The 22,357-nt window shown below is 37.5% G+C and overlaps 1 protein-coding gene across 2 annotated transcripts; it reads left to right on the forward strand.

The window, feature by feature from the left end:
* Nucleotides 1–374: 374 nt before the first annotated feature.
* Nucleotides 375–20,758, forward strand: LOC136247433 (uncharacterized). 2 transcript variants are annotated; one of them, XM_066039152.1, is made up of 4 exons: nt 375–455; nt 8,839–10,888; nt 11,078–11,218; nt 20,482–20,758. In XM_066039152.1, exons 1-4 carry the CDS (start codon nt 411–413, stop codon nt 20,601–20,603), a joined length of 2,358 nt encoding a protein of 785 aa, XP_065895224.1. In that variant the 5' UTR covers nt 375–410; the 3' UTR covers nt 20,604–20,758. The 2 variants fall into 2 exon arrangements, with proteins under 2 accessions (XP_065895224.1, XP_065895225.1); XM_066039153.1 differs by lacking the exon at nt 375–455 and adding an exon at nt 3,188–3,361.
* Nucleotides 20,759–22,357: the final 1,599 nt, after the last annotated feature.

The raw sequence follows: 22,357 nt of genomic DNA on the forward strand, positions 1-22,357 counted from the left end.
GCATTTGACTACCGGACTATTACTCTCTGTACCAATATAATATAATATAATATAAACAAGTTTATTTGCATATAAACTAACTTTTGATATTTTATCTCCATAAGTAGAAACTACGAGGACTTGTATGCCTCCGGTCTCCTGGATGAGTTCACCGATGTGATCACAAAGACACCATCTAAACTAAAATCTCGACAGTCATTCTCCAAGGATACTGAATATACCTTGGGTCTGTAACCATTGATTTATAGCTAATCAGGTAAAGTCGATGCCGCTGAACCATATTATTCTCATAGATTAACTATAGCAGCTGTACACTATTGTTTCATCCAACAAAGAGAGGATACGTTCTGACCATTGTATTCTGACACCGGATGTTGCGTAATATTATTTCAGCCTGCAGAGCAGTGATCATGACTGCAACAATGTGCCTCTCTGGAGCGAGATATGGGTTAAGGGTGAGCTTAGTATGCCGTATAGTAGTGGTGTATCCGTTTTGTGTACTAAATAGCTAGCTAGTTCTTATAGCTAGCTTCTCAGTTAGCCAATTATCGAGGAGTGTATTTGCGGGTGAAGAACAATGGTGGGGTGTGTGTTCTTGTGGTCAGGTTGACTTTCCTCCCAAGAGTATTATCTATACACTCGACAAGAGCTGGCCTTAATCATTACATGATAGGATTAGTCTACGTCGATTAGTATACCGTAAAAAGTTAGGATCTAGGTATACTACAGTGCATGTCGTCGTAATAATATTATTATGGAGGGGGTGCTCCTGAATCACGTGTGCACAACTGAGACGCCAGGTAAAAAATAGTCTCACGTTGCCAGACCGCTTTATTTTTTCTTCCCTTTTTGAGTGATGGTCGGCGGAGAAAAAAAAAAGGCGATCTGGCCACGCGAGACTAGGGCAAAAACGTTTGTACTCTGCATTTAAATGCTAGCTATGTACTTATTTATTTATTTATTATTATTGATTAGCAAAACCCATTGGGTAAATCGCTAATGTACAAAAACAAAATTTTAGTGTCTATGCATTTTGCAAACGGTTTTTGAAAGTAAGTAAGTCTATATTGTCAAGATCTTCCATATCTAAATTGTTCCAGTCTGGTATTGATCTTGGTAAGAAAGAGTTACTATATCGATTTGTTCTGGCATACAGCTGTAATAGCTTCAAAGGATGGTTTGCCCTGGTACTTGTTGCAGGAGATAACACTGGCAGATACTGATTTGGAACATAAATTAATTTGTTTACAAACTTAAACAACAGCATCAGACGTGCCTGTTTTCTACGATCTTCCAGTGTTGGCCATTTTAATTCCACTAACATTTCAGTTATACTGTCCCTATGATTCCTTCTCCAAGGTCTATTTAACACGAAACGTGCAGCACGATGTTGTATCATCTCTAACTTGTGAATGAGTGATTGTTGATGTGGATCCCAGATAGAAGAGCAGTATACAATAGATGGCAAGACAATCTGTTTATATGCTTGTTATTTTAAGTGAGGTGGACAATGGTGGAGAGTTCTTCGCAAAAATCCCAGTATACGATTAGCTTTATTGCACACTGAATTTATGTGTACTTATTTAAGAGATTATTATAATGATTTAATTATGTAGCTAGTGTATTTTTGTATGTGTTGTTTGTGTTCAGGGCTCCACTAAAAATCAGTGTTATTACTGAGTGGACCCACTATTAAAATATTACAATGCGAAGGAAGTGTACTTATACTACGTAGGTAAAGTACACTGAACATAGACTAATTATTTTTGTGCTGTGACGAGTATTCTAGCTAGCTACTTGGGGATGGTTCTTGTAATCACTCATTGTGTTCAACATCGTGAAATCCGAAGCTGTATGTGGACAGACTGCCAACTCTAGCAACATTTTGCGAGACCACACCAGCAATTAGCAGTCAGTTGAAAAAATTCAAAGAAGAGCTACCAAGTTAGTGAGCAAAATTAAAGACTTGCAATATGTTGACAGATTAAACCACCTAAACTTACCATCTCTCAGATATCGACGTCGTAGAAGGGACTTAATATACACATACAGACTATTTCATAACATGCTGGACATGGATAGCTCATCTTTATTTACCATCTTCTATAACAAGAGGTCATGATTTAAAGATCTACAAACCACACGCTACAGTACCCAATGGCGGATCCAGGATGGGGCATTTGGGGCAAATGCCCCCCCCCCCCCCCCCCCCCTCACTCACCTTGTGGAGGAGCCATATTTCTGATTATAACACTAAACTTTATGCCAGGCAAGATCAGCTTATTAAACTCACGAAATAAACACATTTTACTAGCATTTATTACGAATTCTCCTGCTACTAAAGTGAACCAAAGTCAAACTAACTATGAAATGCGTCACCCAGCACCTTTGTGCGTACTAAGCGCCTCTAAAAATAATTATCGCGTTGCTGTTGTTTAAGAAAGACTTCACAGCCTTCTGCAAAGGCCAAAATGGTAAAAAATCAACAGTGAGATACTACTAAGAGGTGTATTATTTGCTGCTCCAAAAATGCAACAATTAACAAGATGATCTGGCCTATAAACGTGATTACCTACAAGTGACTTGCCCGTTTGTGCCCCTCCCCTTGCCAGGTCCTGGATCCGCCCCTGGTACCTGCTTGCCACGCCGTCACTTTTATTCAGTAAGAATTATAAATGATTGGAATGGACTTCCATATGACTCAGTTAATGTTCATTCAACCAATTTGTTTAAGACACACCTAGATAGATTTTATTATGATTACCAGTATGATATTGTATAGTTATTTTTGTAGTAGTTTGATTGTTTAGATTAGGTTTTTACAGGCTTTGCCTCCTTACACATCCTGACCACCTGGTAGACTCCTGTAAGCGTTCGAGCGTAAATCGGATGGCTGCAGGTTCGAGGCTACCTAGGTCCAGTCATGGATTTTTTTCTCCTTTCTCCAACTTTTCAAACACACCTTATGTAGCTAAAGTCCTTGAGCAGGCTGTAGGACCAGGTGTCCTACAGACCTTCATCACTTGTGCTGTAAAGCATTAATAAATAAATAAATGTACCCCAATAATAATAATAATAATAATAATTACACATGGTCTATGGCTATAAGTTATAGTTATATCCCGGTACGAGGGTGATATCATCCGAGTATACGGGATATAACTGTTTTATATTCCAGTGCGCGGGAGTGCGCAGAAGTTTACGGATAGTAAATTAAGTTCCGGTTTGAGTTCCTGTCACTGTGCTCAAGATTTCGTCCCAATTGTGTGGAGATTCTACTTCGTAGCCACAAGAGAGACCGTACATACTGCCTACAAAACTGTAGCGAAGGGCGGTGTTATGAAGCAGCGGTTCCATGCAGGTACGATTCGCCTTCGTCAGAAATTGGTATAGTGGTGTCGCGTGGTGTGCAAGAGAAAAATAAAGACCAACAAGTAGCTACCATAGTCCAAGATAGAACGATGAAACTAGAGGAAGTTAGTTCTTCACCATAGTGACCGTTGGGAGTGATTGCTGGAGCGAAAATTGTCACGTACTATTCTGACATTTGTTAAACTATCGTATTGGTAACTTGTAGTGTCATTGTGTAAAGGATTAACAGTTTTCTTGTAATATTTAGGTAGTTTTAAGTGCTGTATTGGTGTGTTTTATTATTATTATTATTATTATTTAATGGGCTTGTAGATGCCAAGGCAAGCTAACTTGCCAGGCTAGGCCGCAGGCCTTTGAAGGTGCCCATATCTAGATTGCTTCCAAAAATTATCCAAGCGCAGCTTGAAGGTTGCAACTGTTGGTGCTGAAATGATAAAGTCAGGTAAGGAGTTCCATAGATTGACTATTCTATTTGTAAAAAAGTTCTGCCTAACAAGTAATCTTGATCTTTCTTTAATGGCCCCTGGTGGTAGCAGTATTTAAAGTAAAAAATGTAGATGGGTCCAAGTCATAATGTCGTTTAAGTATCTTATATTTTTCAATCATATCACCCCTTTGACGTCTGCAATACAGAGAATAGAGATCCAGAATTTCAAGACGGCTTTCATAAGTCAGTTTTGTATCAATATTTCCTTATTTGGCTCTTTGTTCCATTGGTAAACAATGCCATTCACGGTTATTATGATGTCACGACAGAGACTGAGTGGCTCCGCAACAGGGTGATAAGTTAGTTATCACTGGGTGTTAACTAATATATCGTACAGTAGCAGCGCCGCTCTGTCTAGCTGTATGGTAGTTATAACCCAGCGCGGCGCTTTAATACTGCCACGCACTGGGGTTTAAGGTTTAATAAATGTCTGTACATGTCCAAGACTCCTGCCCAAAGCAATTATAATTAACTTACACGGTAGAATGTATGGTTGTCTCAGTGCTCTAAGTGATAGCTACTGTAGCTAATAGGGGTGGATCCAGGAGATGGCAAGGGGAGGGGCACAAATGGGTAAAGTTGTAAATGGTTGGGAAGAGCCAGATTCTCTAGTTCAGTGCTGCATTTTTGAAGCAGCAAATAATCACCACTTTTAGTAGTGCCTCACTGTTGATTTTTGCCATTTTGGCCTTTTCAGATGGTTGTGAAGTCATAAAAGCTATTTAAAAGGCTCTGGGTGTCATAAAAACAGCAACACGATAATTATTTTAGAGGCGCTTAGTACACACGAAGGTGCTGGGTGACAATTTCACAGCTATAGTCTGTTCGCGTTCACCTGAGCCCTCGCTTCTTGTTAATAACTCTTGTTACATGGACCAGCTGCCCAAACATTTAGTAGTGCTGTGAAGCCCTTTAAACGCCGGAAACGTTAATCAAAAAAGCGCTTTGATGCGGGGAAGAACAAGTGACTTATAAGGTTTTTAAAATATCCCATACATTTAGTATGGACGATTCAGGCGCGCAAACCTGTTTACAACATGAAAACATGCTTGTTCCAGTACAAAACCATTGGGAATGAACACATGTTCACCTCTTTGATATTACTATATTTGGTGGGGGCTCAGGTGAACGCGTACCGACTATAGTTTGACTTTGGTTTCAGGTGAATTTGTAATAAATGCTAGTACAATGTGCATATTTTCATGAGTTTCTAGAATTGGCCTGACATAAAGTTTAGTAGCTATTTTAATCAGAAGTATGGTTGGCTCCTCCACAAGGTGAGGGGGAAGAGGGCATTTGCCTCAAATACCCCATCCTGGATTTGCCTTTGGTTAAGGTGATTGGCTACCAGTGCAGACCCTCAGAATTGTACATCCCCCACAAGCACCAAGTTTACCAGATGTGTAGCTGTACCTCAATTCTGTGTAGCTGTTTTTTTTTTACAAACAAACTTCTAAATCAACAAGAATAACAATGACGCTATTTTACAAAGACCATTATTATCATGCATTAATGTGACCGGGCCTGCGAAAATAGAGCATATGGGCACAAACTATGTACGTCCCATTGCAAGTTACATCTCGGTACTGGGATAGAATATCTGCATTTTGTAACTTGCATTATGACGTCAATTACGTAAAAGTTTAATAAGTGATAAGAACTGCATAGCCATAGCATAACTAAATAAAAAGTTATGACTAAGTAGTCAAATTTTGTGTGTCCACAGGTACTATTTTCGCAGGCTCAGTTGCAATTGGCTTTTGACTCAATAAGGTATAATGGCCCTGCTCTCTTGTAATAATTGTGGTTATTGTAGATAAACTATGAAAACTATATTGTCTCAATAATATTGGTGGCTACTTTGATATTGGTGACTATTGTGTGGTCAGTTCCACAAATATGGATAGTTTATGATTGTGAGTCCAGAGTTGAAACCAAACAGGTTGTTTGTGTCTGGTCAATCTATTTTATAGAATGAATTCAGATTAGGATCATCATGTGTGAGTCTAGTCTTGCAGTAGCCCAACTTCTTTCATGAGCCCTGCCCACCTATAAGGATTTTGTGTTACTGTTAGTAGGTATACGTGGAGCCGTGCCTATTAAAGTGTGTTGCATCTGATTATAGATATATTCATGTTAGTTGCTGTCTGTTGATTTACATGGAACCACACCCACTAATTGGTTGTAGGAATGCATCATAATCCAGCCTTGCAGCAGTCCTGCTTCTTTTGTGAGCCACATCAGCCCATGTGTCTTATCAGGAATGTGTGATACTGTCTGTAGACATGTGTACTTGGAGCCATACTCATTTATCAAAAGGTGTTTTAAATTCTGCAGATACACACAAAACCTTGCAAAACATGTGTTGCTTTGTGTATGATTAATTGATTGGGTTGACTAATTATATTTTGTAAGTAGACTCCTGTATTCGACATGCTGATCTTCAAAGTAGAACATACACAGTACAAAAAACACTGGATAAAACAAATGACTACAATGCACCAAAACATGCGATCTAGTCAACAATACAAAACTAAAGTGCATAACTCGCTGCTTTCTCAGGAGCTTTCAAAATCCACTTAGCCTTTAATACACATAAACTTACTGTATAAACTGGATTTGATTACACATTATAACGCAGATGTGGCTGTTGACACTAGTGGATGAAAAGACTTATTGTAGAATAAAATGGGTGCATAAAACATATTTAATTTTTGACCTCTAGACTTCCAGCCAAGGTCCACTGCTACCAGATGCATATCTTTTTGCTTGTTTACTACCTTATGATTGCAACCAGGTAGCAGAGGCAGATCCATGGTTTGGAAGGGGGCAGGGGTGCACTAGAGCAGTAAGTATATGGCACAGGGGGAGACATACATCCAATTTACCACCTTTGATTATTCATAACTTCAGATTGAAAAGAGCTATTGACTTGAAATGTGGTCAGAAGTGAGCACCAACATAGCTGAATAGATGGTGAACATTGCAGATTATTATGTAACTAGAACACTAAGTTATGGTCTCCCACGTTTACAGAATTGGATGTGTGTGAAAGACCCCTTTTCACAAATCTGGTCACGTATGTTTCAGAACTAAAATTTTGATTTTATGCACAAATGTCAAATCATACTGTTTTCTAAGTAAACTACATTGATCAAGAGTAGTATAGGGATAGGTGACAGTCATGTGTAGTTCAGCTAGCTATATGCAGTATGAACTTATAAAGAATGGCATGCACAAGACCATGTTGCATTTCAAAATATTCTTAGCAGGCTAAGTGTGCCCGTGCATGGGATTGTGCTGCAGATGTTATTCAATAGTGTTATGAGTGGTGGCTATTTTATTTTACTGAATTCTCAATTAGAGTAACTCAATCTTGTATGATTTTAGGAGGCCCCTCCCCCTTGATCTGCCACTGGGTATGGTGTCATTTGCACATTAAAAAGGAAAAAAAATCTGTTGTTGAAACATTAAGCCGTATTCTAATGCTGATTTTTGCTGTAAAGTACAGTATAATGATATATTTTACCAGCTGTATAAAGGTACGTTCATGGTGCATGACCTCCAACCTGAACTCACCAAAAATTCATTTTCATACAGCTAGTGCATTGATCTGGTCAGTATCAATAGGCACTTATTGACACAGACTGTTCAGTGTCAATAGCCACCAGGCCAACAAAACAGTACCACAATGTTTGAAGCCTTTTGTCCCTTTTAAAACCATATCACACCATACACACTTTTATTACTACGTGTTACTAAGAGTGCACAAAGTGCAGTGAAACTTTAATAAGCACTTCGCTCTAAATTAAGAATACAATAGACAAAACCTCCTCATAATGACAGTGACTTAGTCCCAACAAAACTATATGTTCAACTCTAATAGAAGAGGAAAATTTTTAGGTGCGTACATTGCAGCAAAATGTACCAAAAACTCTTGGGTTTTAATGGTTCTATTTTTGAACGTTTCTTTAGTAGTTAGATAATAACTGTAGCACATTCAGCCAGAACTCTGAAAGCTAGATACATTCTCCGCACACTATTATTTCAAGCTGATTTTAGATAGCTAATACTGACATATCTATTTTAATCCCAGGCACTGCCAGATTAAGTGCAATCAGGTTCTGGTATTGTTTTTTTGGCTAAAGTTCACATTCTAGCAAAGTAGAATATTTCATTGAACACATTTAGTACAGCAATACGAGGATCCAGTATCACGCAAAGTGCTGGAAGTATGGTACTGCTATGCAAATGACTACTCAGTAGTTCAACATCATTGACGTTTGAGAGTGGGCTTTGAATTCTAAGCCAAAAGAGCCAAGTTACAAGGATAAAGGGTTACAAGTTGACCTGCACACTACCAACAATTGCACAACATGACTAGATATAAAATAAATTACAAGACTATTTTTAAAGACTCCTCCTGAACCAGTGTTTTTAACATAAAGCAAAATGCTGGTAACTCAGTATTGCGTGCTTGTACTGTGACAGGTCGGGTAGCTGTATAAGTTCTTATAAGGTCAAGTAATACATGTTAATTATGGAAAAAAAGCAACAGTCCATTTAATTGTTACTCAGACAGTAAGTAAACAGACTACAGATTACCAATTACAGCAAATCCAATTCCAAATAATTAAACCACTTCAGCATAGGTACTCAAAAGGCACTGCTTGTGGGTTTAACTCACATATTTTCCGAACAGTATCTTAATAGCATTATGGGAAAGCAATTTACTCATGGTTTTGATACCCAAAAGAACAGTTCAATGATATAGTACACTTTGACTCATTATATATGTTCATAATATTCTGATTTAAACACTACACAAGAGATAAATTCCATGAGTATTGCTTTTGTCACATGTATATTTTTAATCAAAAATTTTCATTGCAGTGTACTTGTGGCTATGTCGTTTTGATTTTAGGAAAGTCCTACTATTAAGCAGTAACTTACTTTCAATGATTTATTACCTTACACAGATGTTGTTGCTGCTACTACTACTAGCAACCTTAGTAAGCTTTGCTAAATGCAAAGTGCCAATGTACGACCCACAAAAGAAAGTTTATGATTGCACCAATCTAGGTATTAATCATGTTTGTGATATAACCTTGGTGGCTGAGGCATTTACCACCATGACCTATTACGAGGGCATTGATGAATACAGTGAATATGAAGGGTTCAGAGCAACGTTTGATGCCAATGGCAACATAGTACCCCTACTAGATGAGGTTGATACTTCAAATGTACATCTCCAACCAATACAAGCTGATGGATACTTCAGGCCTATATTAACCATAAATGGTCAAATGCCATCCCCAACCATAATTGTGATTAAGAACCAAACCCTCAACGTGACAGTATACAATCGTTTAAGGGGTGTTGAAGGAATAACTATTCACTGGCACGGAATGTTTCAAAATGGCACACAAGAAGCTGATGGAGCTCCCTATATCACACAGACACCTATCGGATATCTTGACAGTTTCACTTACACCTTTGAAGCTTCCCCAGCTGGTACTCATTGGTATCATGCACACACTAGTGCTCACAGGACTGATGGACTGTATGGTGCATTAATAGTGAGAGATATTGAATTCTTTTTTCCCGGTTTATATGACACTGACATTGCTTCTCAACATACTCTCATACTAATGGACTGGCAAAGAGAACCTTCAGTTAATCTATTTTACACAATTGGAGCTAGTCTAGAGTATTTGCAAGAGACTGAAGAATATGGCCAACAATATTTTACTGTTTACAATGCCACTGTCGGTCCAGATGGTACTGAAGTTGGGCCTATCCCATTTTGGTCAGGTATAATCAATGATAAAGGTCGACACTTTAATCAATTAGGGGAACCCAACATACCAGGAACAAGCTTAAACTACTTTACTGTCCAAAGACATAGCAGAAATCGTTTCAGAATAATTGGAGCCCAAGCTCTATATTCATTTAGATTCTCAATAGAAGGACACAAACTGACTGTAATTGCTAGCGATGGTGATCCTATCAAACCTATTGAGAATGTTAACTATGTTATTGTTCATACTGGTGAGCGATATGATGTGGTTGTAACTGCAGACAACACCGAACAAAAAGATTTCTGGATTTGGGCTGAAACTTTGGAAGATGAAGACTTGAATAATAACGAAATATACCACAACCCAATAAATACACACAGGGCTGAAGCAGTTCTCCACTATGCTGAGAATCCGCCTATGGATATAGAAGAAATAACTCAAACTTGGGAGTGTACACCATCTTCTAAATGTAAAGCTGTGAATTGCCCATTTTCTCAATACAAAAACATCATGGATTGTGTTAATGTTGATGAATTTGAAAGTCACCCAGACATTCCTGTTCCAGAAGCAATTTATTCTCCTACAGTGACAGGGTTGTTTTACACATTTGGAGAAACAGGCACAGAAGTTAGTTTTGTTGATGGGTTAAGCTTCCGATTACCCACCAACCCACCACTAACTGAATTTGAATCCTTCCAAAATTCCAATGAAATGTGTCCAAGAAGGGGCTGCAATGGACAAAACTGTACATGTACTCATGTGATAGACCTAAGTAATGTACAAATGGGCAGTGTTGTTGAAATAGTTATTGTTAACAGAATACTTGATGGTACCGATTCTGATGGTGCTTCACATCCGGTGCACCTTCATGGACATCACTTCTATGCAGTTAAGACAGGCTACCCTGAATACAACACAACTACTGGTGAATTTGTTAAGGCTAATGATGATATAAGATGTGTAGCCTCAAAGAGTGCCCAATGCCAAAATCACTTTAGTACAATTGAAGGGAATGATGGATTGATACAGGAACTTGTGTGGAGCAATGATGATGTTGATATAGAGGCTAGACAGTTTGCCAGGAAGGACACGATTTTGGTGCCTTTTGGAGGATATTCTGTCATCAGGTTTATGGCAGATAATCCAGGATGGTGGTTATTCCATTGCCATATACAAACACATCTGTTAAAGGGTATGGGTGCTGTTATCAGGCTGCTACAAGTAACTGGTAAGCACACACACACACACACACACACACACGCACGCACGCACGCACGCACGCACGCACGCACACCATTAGCAGATCTATTGTATAAATGCCCATGGGTAATGAATAAAACCATGAAATGTTTATAACATGACAGCTACATTTGTGTACAGTTGGCAGAAATAAACAACGAAAATATTCTATGTTTAGATTTTTGTGAAGTTGACAAAATTTCTGGCAACGTCCAGTACCACAGAAGGAAGAAGACTGCTACCCTCACATTTTCAGTTGCCGGTAGATCTGCAGCTACCACTATTGAATGTAGACTTGACAATGAGAGCTTCAGAACCTGTAAGTTAACTACAACTTGTTAAATTACAATTTCACTTGTTCTTATGTTCACAATTTATGTCAGTTACACTTAAAATCTTAAAATATAGGTATGGTAAATGTATTATAGCCAGGATGAGTGGTATTGATAAAACAGGGCCTCAATGAGAAGTTTAGGCCACTTATTGTTAATTTTATGCTCAGATCAGGAAAGTTAGTCTAAACCAATGCATGCAGGTGGCTCATTGTTAACTACAATAATATATTCACTAGAATGGTTTATTAGAATTAGCTGAATTTAAATATCTTCATTTTTTATTAATCACCATATCACTGATCTAACTTATTGAGAAGTTAAATGGCCAATTCTTCTCCTAACAATGAGACTGGTCTTCAGCCCATCTAGAGCCTTCCTTTCCCTATACCTAGTTGTGTAAAAGCAAATTAGTTTATTTCTTTTTATTTATTTATTAAGGCTTTACAGCACAAGTGCTGAAGGTCTGTAGAACACCTGGTCGTACAGCCTGTTTAAAGTTGTTACATAAAGTATGTTTGAAAAGGTGGAGAAAGGAGAAACAATCCGTGGCTGTACCTGGGAAGTTTAGGTCAGACAAACTTTATTGCAAGTTTCCTGTTTCTGCCTGCATGCCTTTATAGAATTGCCACAAAAATTCATTATATGGCTATTTCTGCCACATGGATTTTCAAATATTCACCAATATTTTCATTATTGTAATAATGAGTGGTTTCTTCAAAGTTTTGGCCATAATGAATAATGAATAATGACCTTCCACCCACACGATATTTTGAAAATCTTGAAATAGGAAACTAGCAATCAACTTTGCCTGGCCTTATAACTTCAGTATACGTATTAAATATGTAGTAGTCAGTGTTGGGCAAGTTACTTTGTAAAGGTAACTAGTTACATATTACATAATACTTGTAACTGAACTATTTAGTTACAGTTACATATTACTCATAAAATAATGTAACTATAATAATATTACATATTTTATTACTTTGTGTCCACAGCCTTATTAATAAGCTGTCATGTGTGAAACTACCACTTTATCATGTGTCATGATTGTGTTAATGTGCAAATCTTGGTTATAAGTAAAAAGCTGGTGAATAAGCTTCATTCAGTAGGCCTTGTTACTTCGTTGTGGCTAGGCATTACTCAGAGGATAACTAACGAGAATAGTAACTTCGTTACTTGTAGTAATAATCTAATCAAAAACAGCCAAGCTGTAAAAAAAGGTGCAGCCCCCCAAAAAGCCATGGTTAAAAAGATGAGAAATCCAAGGTGGCGGCCAAGAAATGGCTGTGATGGTAGGTTAATGGTAAAAATTTTAATAACGACAACTCAGGTAAATTTTTGTACTGCTTGGTCTTGGCACAAAATTCACCTAAATTGTCGTTATTAAAATTTTTACCATTAACCTACCATCACAGCCATTTCTTAGCCGCCACCTTGGATTTCACATCTTTTTTCACCATGGCCTTTTTGGGGGCCGCACCTTTTTTTACAGATTGGCTGTTTTTGAACTCTCTACAAGGTAACTTCTCCTAGCTGAACTCTCTACATGGTGTTTTCTTTGTAGCTGAACTCTCTACAAGGTGACTTCTTCTAGCTGATCTTACTACAGGGTGATTTGTTTGTTGCTGAACTCCCTACAAGGAAACGTCTTCTTGCTAATCTCTCTACAAGTTGATTTGTTTGTAGCTGAATTGTGTACAGATGATTTGTTTGCAGCTGAGCTCTTTACAGAATGGTTTCTTTGTACATAGCTGAACTCTCTACAAGGTAACTTCTTCTAACTGATCTCACCACAGGGAAACTTGTTTGTAGCTGAACTCTCTACAGGTGATTTGTTTGCAGCTGAACTCTGGTTTCTTTGTAGCTGAACTCTCCACAAGGTAACTTCTTCTAGCTGAACTCTCTGAATGGTGGTTTATTTGTAGCTGAACTCTCTACAAGGTGACTTCTTCAAGCTGATTTCTCTACGGGGTGATTTGTTTGTAGCTAAATTCTGTACAGATGATTTGCTTGCAGCTGAACTCACTACATTATGGTTTCTTTGTAGCTGAACTCTCTACAAGGTAACTTCTTCTAGCTGAACTCTCTACATAGTGGTTTCTTTGTAGCTGAACTCTTTACAAGGTGACTTCTTCTAGCTGATCTTACTACAGGATGATTTGTTTGCAGCTGAACTATCTACGAGGTAATTTCTTCTAGCTGATCTTTCTACAGGGTAATTTGTACAGGTGATTTGTTTGCAGCTGAGCTCTTTACAGAATGGTTTCTTTGTAGCTGAACTCTCTACAAGGTGACTTCTTCTAACTGATCTTTCTACCGGGTGATTTGTTTGTAGCTGAACTATCTACAAGGTAATTTCTTCTAGCTGATCTCTCTACAGGGTAATTTGTACTGGTGATTTGTTTGCAGCTGAGCTCTTTACAGAATGGTTTCTTTGTAGCTGAACTCTCTACAAGGTAGTAACTTCTTCTAACTGATGTCTCTACAGTGTCACTAGTTTGTAGCTGAATTCTCTACATGGTGGTTTCTTTATAACTGAACTCTATACAAGGTAACTTTTTCTAGCTGATCTTTCTACAGGGTGATTTCATGTTTGTAGCTGAATTCTGTACAGGTGATTTGTTTGCAGCTGAGCTCCTTACAGAATGGTTTCTTTGTAGCTGAACTCTCTACAAGGTAACTTCTTCTAGCTGATGTCTCTACAAGGTCACTAGTTTGTAGCTGAATTCTCTACATGGTGGTTTCTTTGTAACTGAACTCTCTACAAGGTAACTTTTCTAACTGATCTTTCTACAGGGTGATTTGCTTGTAACTGAATTCTTTACAGGTGATTTGTTTGCAACTGAGCTCTTTACAGAATGGTTTCTTTGTAGCTGAACTCTCTACAAGGTAACTTCTTCTAGCTGATGTCTCTACAAAGTCACTAGTTTGTAGCTGAACTCTCTGCATGGTTGTTTCTTTGTAACCGAACTCTCTACAAGGTGACTTCTTCTAGCTAATCTTCCTACAGGGTGATTTTTTTGTAGCTGAACTCTTTACAAGGAAACTTCTTCTAGCTCATCTCTCTACAGAGAGATTTGTTTATAGCTGAACTCTCTACAAGGAAACTTCCTCTAGCTGAACTCTCTACATGTGATTTTTTTGCTGCTGAACTCTCTACATAATGGTTTCTTTGTAGCTGAACTCTCTACAAGGTAGCTTCTTCTAACTGATCTTTCTACAGGGTGATTTGTTTGTATATACAAGGTAATTTCTTCTAGCTGATCTCTCTACAGGGTAATTTGTTTGTAGCTGAATTGTGTACAGGTGATTTGTTTGTAGCTGTGCTCTTTACAGAAGGGTTTCTTGGTAGCTGAACACTCTACAAGGTAACTTCTTCTAACTGATCTCACTACAGGGAGATTTGTTTGTAGCTGAACTCTCTACAGATGGTTTCTTTGTAGCTGAACTCTGTACAAGGTAACTTCTTCTAGCTGAACTCTCTACATGGTGGTTTCTTTGTAGTTGAACTCTCTACAAGATGACTTCTTCTAGCTGATCTTACAACAGACCTAGGGTGATTTGTTTGTAGCTGATCTTTACTGGGTGATTTGTTTGCTCTACATGGTGGTTTCTTTGTAGCTGAACTCTCTACATGGTAACTTCATCTAGCTGATTGTTCTACAGGGTAATTTGTTTGTAGCTGAATTGTGTACAGGTGATTTGTTTGCAGCTGAGCTCCTTACAGAATGGTTTCTTTGTAGCTGAACTCTCTACAAGGTAACTTCTTCTAGCTGATGTCTCTACAAGGTCACTAGTTTGTAGCTGAATTCTCTACATGGTAGTTTCTTTGTAACTGAACTCTCTACAAGGTAACTTTTCTAACTGATCTTTCTACAGGGTGATTTGCTTGTAACTGAATTCTTTACAGGTGATTTGTTTGCAACTGAGCTCTTTACAGAATGGTTTCTTTGTAGCTGAACTCTCTACAAGGTAACTTCTTCTAGCTGATGTCTCTACAAAGTCACTAGTTTGTAGCTGAACTCTCTGCATGGTGGTTTCTTTGTAACCGAACTCTCTACAAGGTGACTTCTTCTAGCTAATCTTCCTACAGGGTGATTTTTTTGTAGCTGAACTCTTTACAAGGAAACTTCTTCTAGCTGATCTCTCTACAGGGAGATTTGTTTATAGCTGAACTCTCTACAAGGAAACTTCTTCTAGCTGAACTCTCTACATGTGATTTTTTTTGCTGCTGAACTCTCTACATAATGGTTTCTTTGTAGCTGAACTCTCTACAAGGTAGCTTCTTCTAGCTGAACTCTCTACATGATGGTTTCTTTGTACCTGAACTCTCTACAAGGTGACTTCTTCTAACTGATCTTTCTACAGGGTGATTTGTTTGTATATACAAGGTAATTTCTTCTAGCTGATCTCTCTACAGGGTAATTTGTTTGTAGCTGAATTGTGTACAGGTGATTTGTTTGTAGCTGTGCTCTTTACAGAAGGGTTTCTTGGTAGCTGAACTCTCTACAAGGTAACTTCTTCTAACTGATCTCACTACAGGGAGATCTGTTTGTAGCTGAACTCTCTACAGATGGTTTCTTTGTAGCTGAACTCTCTACAAGGTAACTTCTTCTAGCTGAACTCTCTACATGGTGGTTTCTTTGTAGTTGAACTCTCTACAAGGTGACTTCTTCTAGCTGATCTTACTACAGGCCTAGGGTGATTTTTTTGTAGCTGATTTTTTACAGGGTGATTTGTTTGCTCTACATGGTGGTTTCTTTGTAGCTGAACTCTCTACATGGTAACTTCTTCTAGCTGATTGTTCTACAGGGTAATTTGTTTGTAGCTGAATTGTGTACAGGTGATTTGTTTGCAGCTGAGCTCCTTACAGAATGGTTTCTTTGTAGCTGAACTCTCTACAAGGTAACTTCTTCTAGCTGATGTCTCTACAAGGTCACTAGTTTGTAGCTGAATTCTCTACATGGTGGTTTCTTTGTAACTGAACTCTCTACAAGGTAACTTTTCTAACTGATCTTTCTACAGGGTGATCTGCTTGTAACTAAATTCTTTACAGGTGATTTGTTTGCAACTGAGCTCTTTACAGAATGGTTTCTTTGTAGTTGAACTCTCTACAAGGTGACTTCTTCTAGCTGATCTTACTACAGGGTGATTTGTTTGTAGCTGATTTTTTACAGGGTGATTTGTTTGCTCTACATGGTGGTTTCTTTGTAGCTGAACTCTCTACAAGGTAACTTCTTCTAGCTGATGTCTCTACAAGGTCACTAGTTTATAGCTGAACTCTCTACATGGTGCGTGGTTTCTTTGTAACTGAACTCTCTACAAGGTAACTTCTTCTAGCTGATGTCTCTACAAGGTCACTAGTTTGTAGCTGAACTCTCTACATGGTGGTTTCTTTGTAACTGAACTCTCTACAAGGAAACTTCTTCTAGCTGATCTCTCTACAGGTGATTTGTTTGCAGCTGAACTCTCTACATGATTATTTTTATTATTGTTATTATTGGTAATACTGTGCAAACCTCTACTAGAGTATAGTGCACAGGTCACAACATACATACCAGTATACAAATTTAAATAGTGGCTAATTTTTGCTTGAACTGATCAATATCATTGGAGACAATCACATTTTGGGGTAGATCATTCCAGATTTTGATTGCCGAAGGGAAAAAGGAGTACATATAAGAATCAATCCGTGTAATTGGTTGCATAAATGTCATATTATGACCTCTGGTTCTATGTACAGTGGTTATGGGGTGTCAAATGGATTTGCTGGGATATCATGATGGTTTCTTTGTAGCTGAACTCTCTACAAGGTGACTTCTTCTAGCTGATCTTTCTACAGGGTGATTTGTTTGTAGCTGAATTCTCTACAAGGAAACTTCTTCTAGCTGATCTCTGTACAGGGAGATTTGTTTGTAGCTGCACTCTCTACATGATGGTTTCTTTGTAGCTGAATTCTCTGCGAGGTAACTTCTTCTATTGATCTCTCTACAAGGCAATTTGTTTGTAGCTGAATATTACTTAGTTACCACAAAAGTAATAAAATTATGTAACGCGTTACTGATGTAACGCATTACTCCCAACACTGGTAGTAGTTGTAACATGGGCAAAAGTGATTTTCCTGAAATATACGCATAAGTACGAGGACGTCAGGCAAATTACAAGTGCCCAAGTTACAAATTATATTCCCCTTGGGTGGCGCCTGCAAGTGTGAAAAACTGCAGGAATACTTCGCAAGTGTATTTATATGGGACCATGTGAATTTCGATTGTGGATAACATTGTAAGAGCAACGACAAGGTGCTGCTGAGATGCCGAACATAAGTGTATCAACACAAGCATGCAGATCACTTCGATTGTGGGTACGCAATTAAACACAAGAAGCCCAAATGCAAGTTGAACAGAGAGAAAGACCATCATTTTATTGATGAAAATTGAGTGTTCATAATGAAGCTTAAGTGCACTATAAAGAGCTTACTATACTAGCCATGAAGCAGTGAATATGTTTACAGCACTATAATGGCCTGCCTAGTCAATTAATTGCCACACCTAGTCACTAAGTGAATGTCAGTGTGACATTGCGCCAGGTGTCAAAACAGCAATATAAGATGATTCAAGTGCACTAAAACAATCACTTTACTATAACCATGAATAAACTAAAGTAGTGAATATGCTAACACCAATGGCCAAATCAATTAAGCGCTATACCCAGTGTTTGGATATCACCACATCAGTGCAATCAAAACAGCAATATAAACTAACCTGTGACTTTCTTAATTCAGTAAAACAACAAACTATCTTCTTTCCCTAGTCCATGATCTATGCTTTGGCTCACTTTACAAAACTAAAACCCACTATCAATCCTGCGAAGTGTCACTATGTTAAAGCAGAGGAGACCACACTGTTTCATCAAAGAAATCAGATGATTTCTGAGAATGCTTGGAATGCATTAATAAGTAGTATATACAATTTATATCCCTCCTAGGAGGGATATAACTTGTATATATATATACTACCTCCATTTCTCATTAATGCATTCCTGAGCACTGATAGCAGTGCTATTATACCACTTATACACCTTCTCTTCCCTTTGAAGTGAGGTGTGAAAGTGGTACATATATATTATATTAATTACCAATATATTAATTACGTATTAAACAGTAAGATGATGGAATAATGGTGAAAACATGCACGATGTCATAGCAATGACCAAAATTAGGTGATGAGACATAGCAATGTGAGCAGATCATCTGAATTATAATAAGTGGCCTTATCGATGAAGTCAAGAATCACTGCATGGGGACTTTCAATACGTACCCACTATATTGAGTTAGTTAGGCCAGGCAAAGTAGATTCCTTGTTTCTCATCGGCCACTTCCTCAATTTTGATGTGGGCCGGCATTGTTCAATATGGCATCATATTAATTATACCATATGTCACAGTCAAGAATCATGTCATGATAATTAATTAACAAACCATGCAAATATTTTTATGCAACATATATACACAGCTGCCCATCCATGGTAGCGGTGAGACAAACAAACACCATTTTTAACATGAGGTGTATCACATGTGTTAAGATCTCATGTAAAATAGGGGGCGTGTCATACTAGAATGTAATAATGAAAGTTAAGATGGCAGTGTTTTAGTAGAAGCGGGAAGCTGATGAGAAACAAGGAATCTACTTTGCCTGGCCTTATAATATAAAATTGCTTGTTACTAAGTGTAGGTTTTAGTACTTTTTATTATGTGGCTACAATAACATTAGATAATGGTATGCATATTATGCTTTGATCTTAGGAAGATAATGAGGCCTTTAAAACTGCTGAAAACCTGTTAGCAGGTTTCTAACCAACTATGTTAGAGACCTGCTAGCCGGACCTCAAGCATATCAAATCTCACATTCAATCATTGATTTGCTATGCTCTCCCAAGCATTATTCAGGCTAATAGCCTGCAGTGGGTGACCAGCCACCTAAGCCAATGTGAGTGTAACCACTGGATTCCTTTTATAAACATTCCTAAAAGAATTTGATTATAGGACATAAAATCTAATGTTGTAGCTATATTTGTTATGACAAATGGACAAATCCAGAATTTTATGGAAAATTCTATTTATAGTGCCTAAGTGTTTTATGCCTGTTTCATCTTCGATAATTATTGAAGACCTATATGGGTAAGCTTTCTTGTGGAATGGTTTTTTTCTGTTATTTGTAATGTGGGTGTGGTTCATAATTGGAACCATGACAACTGTTTGCCAGCCATCATTATTCTGGTACTCAAGCCTTGATTGTCTTCAAACTGTAACAGGTTCTATACACCTGTTCTTCACACTGCTGTGATGCCATGGGCACTCGACAACTTGTAACTTTCTTGTTGACACTTAGCCACGTATTTCACTATAATAGTGGCTACTGCTGTCAGTTGCAAGGAAGCTGCGATAAGGTGCAAGCTTCGATTTCTCCAGCTCTTAGACAAGTACATGTTCGGTATTCCGCACTTACTGAATTATAACATTGCACACTCTTTTTCCATGCACCATTCCTGAATGGAACCAATTGCCTTCAGATATTGTTCATGCCAATCAATTAGATAGTTTCAAAACTTTACTGAATAGATAATATAATTCATATCTGTAATTGTACTTGTAAATTAGCTCCATGCCTCAAAAGGACTCTGCTAATCAAATATATAATATTAATAATAATAATAATAATGACTATTTTAAAATGACATCCAATCCCACAATGACTCCACCTATGTACCTATATTAAAAAAAAACATTATCTATGTCATTTAGAAACCACACCCTCGATTCTTCATGGTTCAGAAACCTCAGTTTGCTTGATTTCTAAATCCAAAAAGAACCTCGGTCTGGGTTCCTACCCTATATGTTATAACACTCTTGAGAGGGATATAAATGATTCAGAAATTTACATATGACTCCTGAGGGTGTGCAACACAGTAAAAAAAACTACTAAAGGTCACTACTAAATGTAGTGAAGGTCACTACTAATGTCTGCCACAATATTCATAATTTTTGTGTAGTCACGTTCACTACAATATAATGATGGTCACTATACAAAAGTAGTGAACGTCACTACACAAAAATAGTGAGTATTGTGGCAGACATGTAGTAGTGAAATTCACTACAAATCTTTTACAGTGAATCTTTGTCACAGTTTGCTGTATAAAGACTTACATTTCCATGATGTCACTACCATAATGTTACATACTTACTATTTCAGGTACTAGTCCATTGACATTCAGTGACATAAGAAGAGGAAGACACAGGGTCACTGTGAAGGCTACTTGTCCTAATGATGGTGACACTGAAATATTACAATTGAGGTTCAGAGCTCATCGTTAGTTGACAATCTCAACTGAAAACTGACTGACATTCTATATAAGTGTTTGAAATTTAAGTGGACACAATAGCTAGTATTGTTGTAATAGTATAATCTTGTAGTTGCTGAAAAGACTGCATATAGAATCTTATATTATTCTCTTGCTATAGTCCTGCGAGCATCTATATAATATTATAGTATGTAGATAATTGTATAACTCAGATTAGTCAGTATATGATACAATAGAAAGCACATACAAAATAATGACTGAAGTCTTATAACTAAATCTCTAACATTGCCAGCACTAAAAGTTGGTGGAGATAGGCTGCATACAGTATTCTTCTGAGCAGAAGAATCCATTGGCTGTTGCAACTGAGGTGACCTTTCACAACGTCTTCAAACAGTGTCATATATACTTCCATAGCAGTGTATATCACAGATATGTAGAATCATACAACTAACTAATGTAGCTATAATAATAATAGCTAACTAACTAGATAGCTAACTACATGTATAGTAATACAAGTAGCTATATAGTAAATATGTACTTTCCTATGCTATGAGAATAGTAGCTAAGGGTTACTTTGTCCTGGTGAGTTGATCCACTTTTGAACAATGTTTCAACTCAACTACTCGACTGAACTTCAGATCAACTGTTACAATGCTGGATACTCTGCAGTGTAACTCTGTTCCCATATAGTTATACCTTCATTACAATTAGGTGCCTATTAAATTAATAATGTCTGAATTATGATTTGTAGGTGTCTACCAGTCGTGATCATCAGAAATAACATTGTACATAATCACAACAACAACTACAACACAAAGTGTATAATAAGGAATGGAAAGAAATCAGCGAAACACAATATTAAGTAACAACACGCGGTCAATCAAATCCATGGTACTTACACCCAATGCCACTCACCAATTTCTAGAAATTGTCGGGTATTTATCTTTAGAGGAGTGATATCTCTCCCACTTATATATAGCTCGATAAACACTCTGTGGCTAGCACCTTATGTATAGCACGGGGTGCAGTTGAGAGATAAATATGTGACCGAATTTTGGAAAATCACCCATATGGGTGCACGTGAAATAATTAGAATTTTTATGTTTAGTGGGGTTACTATTAAGAGGAAGGTATTTAGTGGGGTTACTATTAAGAGGAAGGTACAGTGTAAAAAATATTTCAAGAATTTTCTTGTAATTTAAGGCATTGAGAATGGCTTACAATCATTAACAAGTAGATTTACACAGTAAATTGTGTTCTTTGATCATTCATGTCAAATGCGCCCTATGGTTGATTTTCCAAAATTCGGTCTCATAATTATAGGGAATTTGGAAAGCTTATAAGATCTCTTTTCGCAGATCCAGTCACATTAATACTATGTATGTTAGGCTTGAGACCACACTAAATGCTATATCTGTACAGTATACATGTGTGGTGTCTTAACTACAGTAGTTGTACTGGATCATATATAATATAGTCACTATTATTGTGATTGCAATTAATATTGATCTACTCAGTAAACCATTATATTACTGAATACATATGTGCAACTAAAATACACAAGGTGCCTCCTAAATAAGGTGCAAAGAAAGTTACTTGTGGTAGTTTGAAAGGTGTTAGAGTAAAATTTATTTCAGGCTGGCAGTCTATGAATATGTTATTAATTGACTGTTGATGTATAGCTAATAGTCATGTGCACAAAACAGATGTAACACCCATACAAAACATATATAACATAATATTAATATGGGCTTGTATTCTGACTAT

The sequence above is a fragment of the Dysidea avara genome, chromosome 2 (genome assembly GCF_963678975.1).
Source record: "Dysidea avara chromosome 2, odDysAvar1.4, whole genome shotgun sequence".
Lineage (NCBI taxonomy): Eukaryota > Metazoa > Porifera > Demospongiae > Dictyoceratida > Dysideidae > Dysidea > Dysidea avara.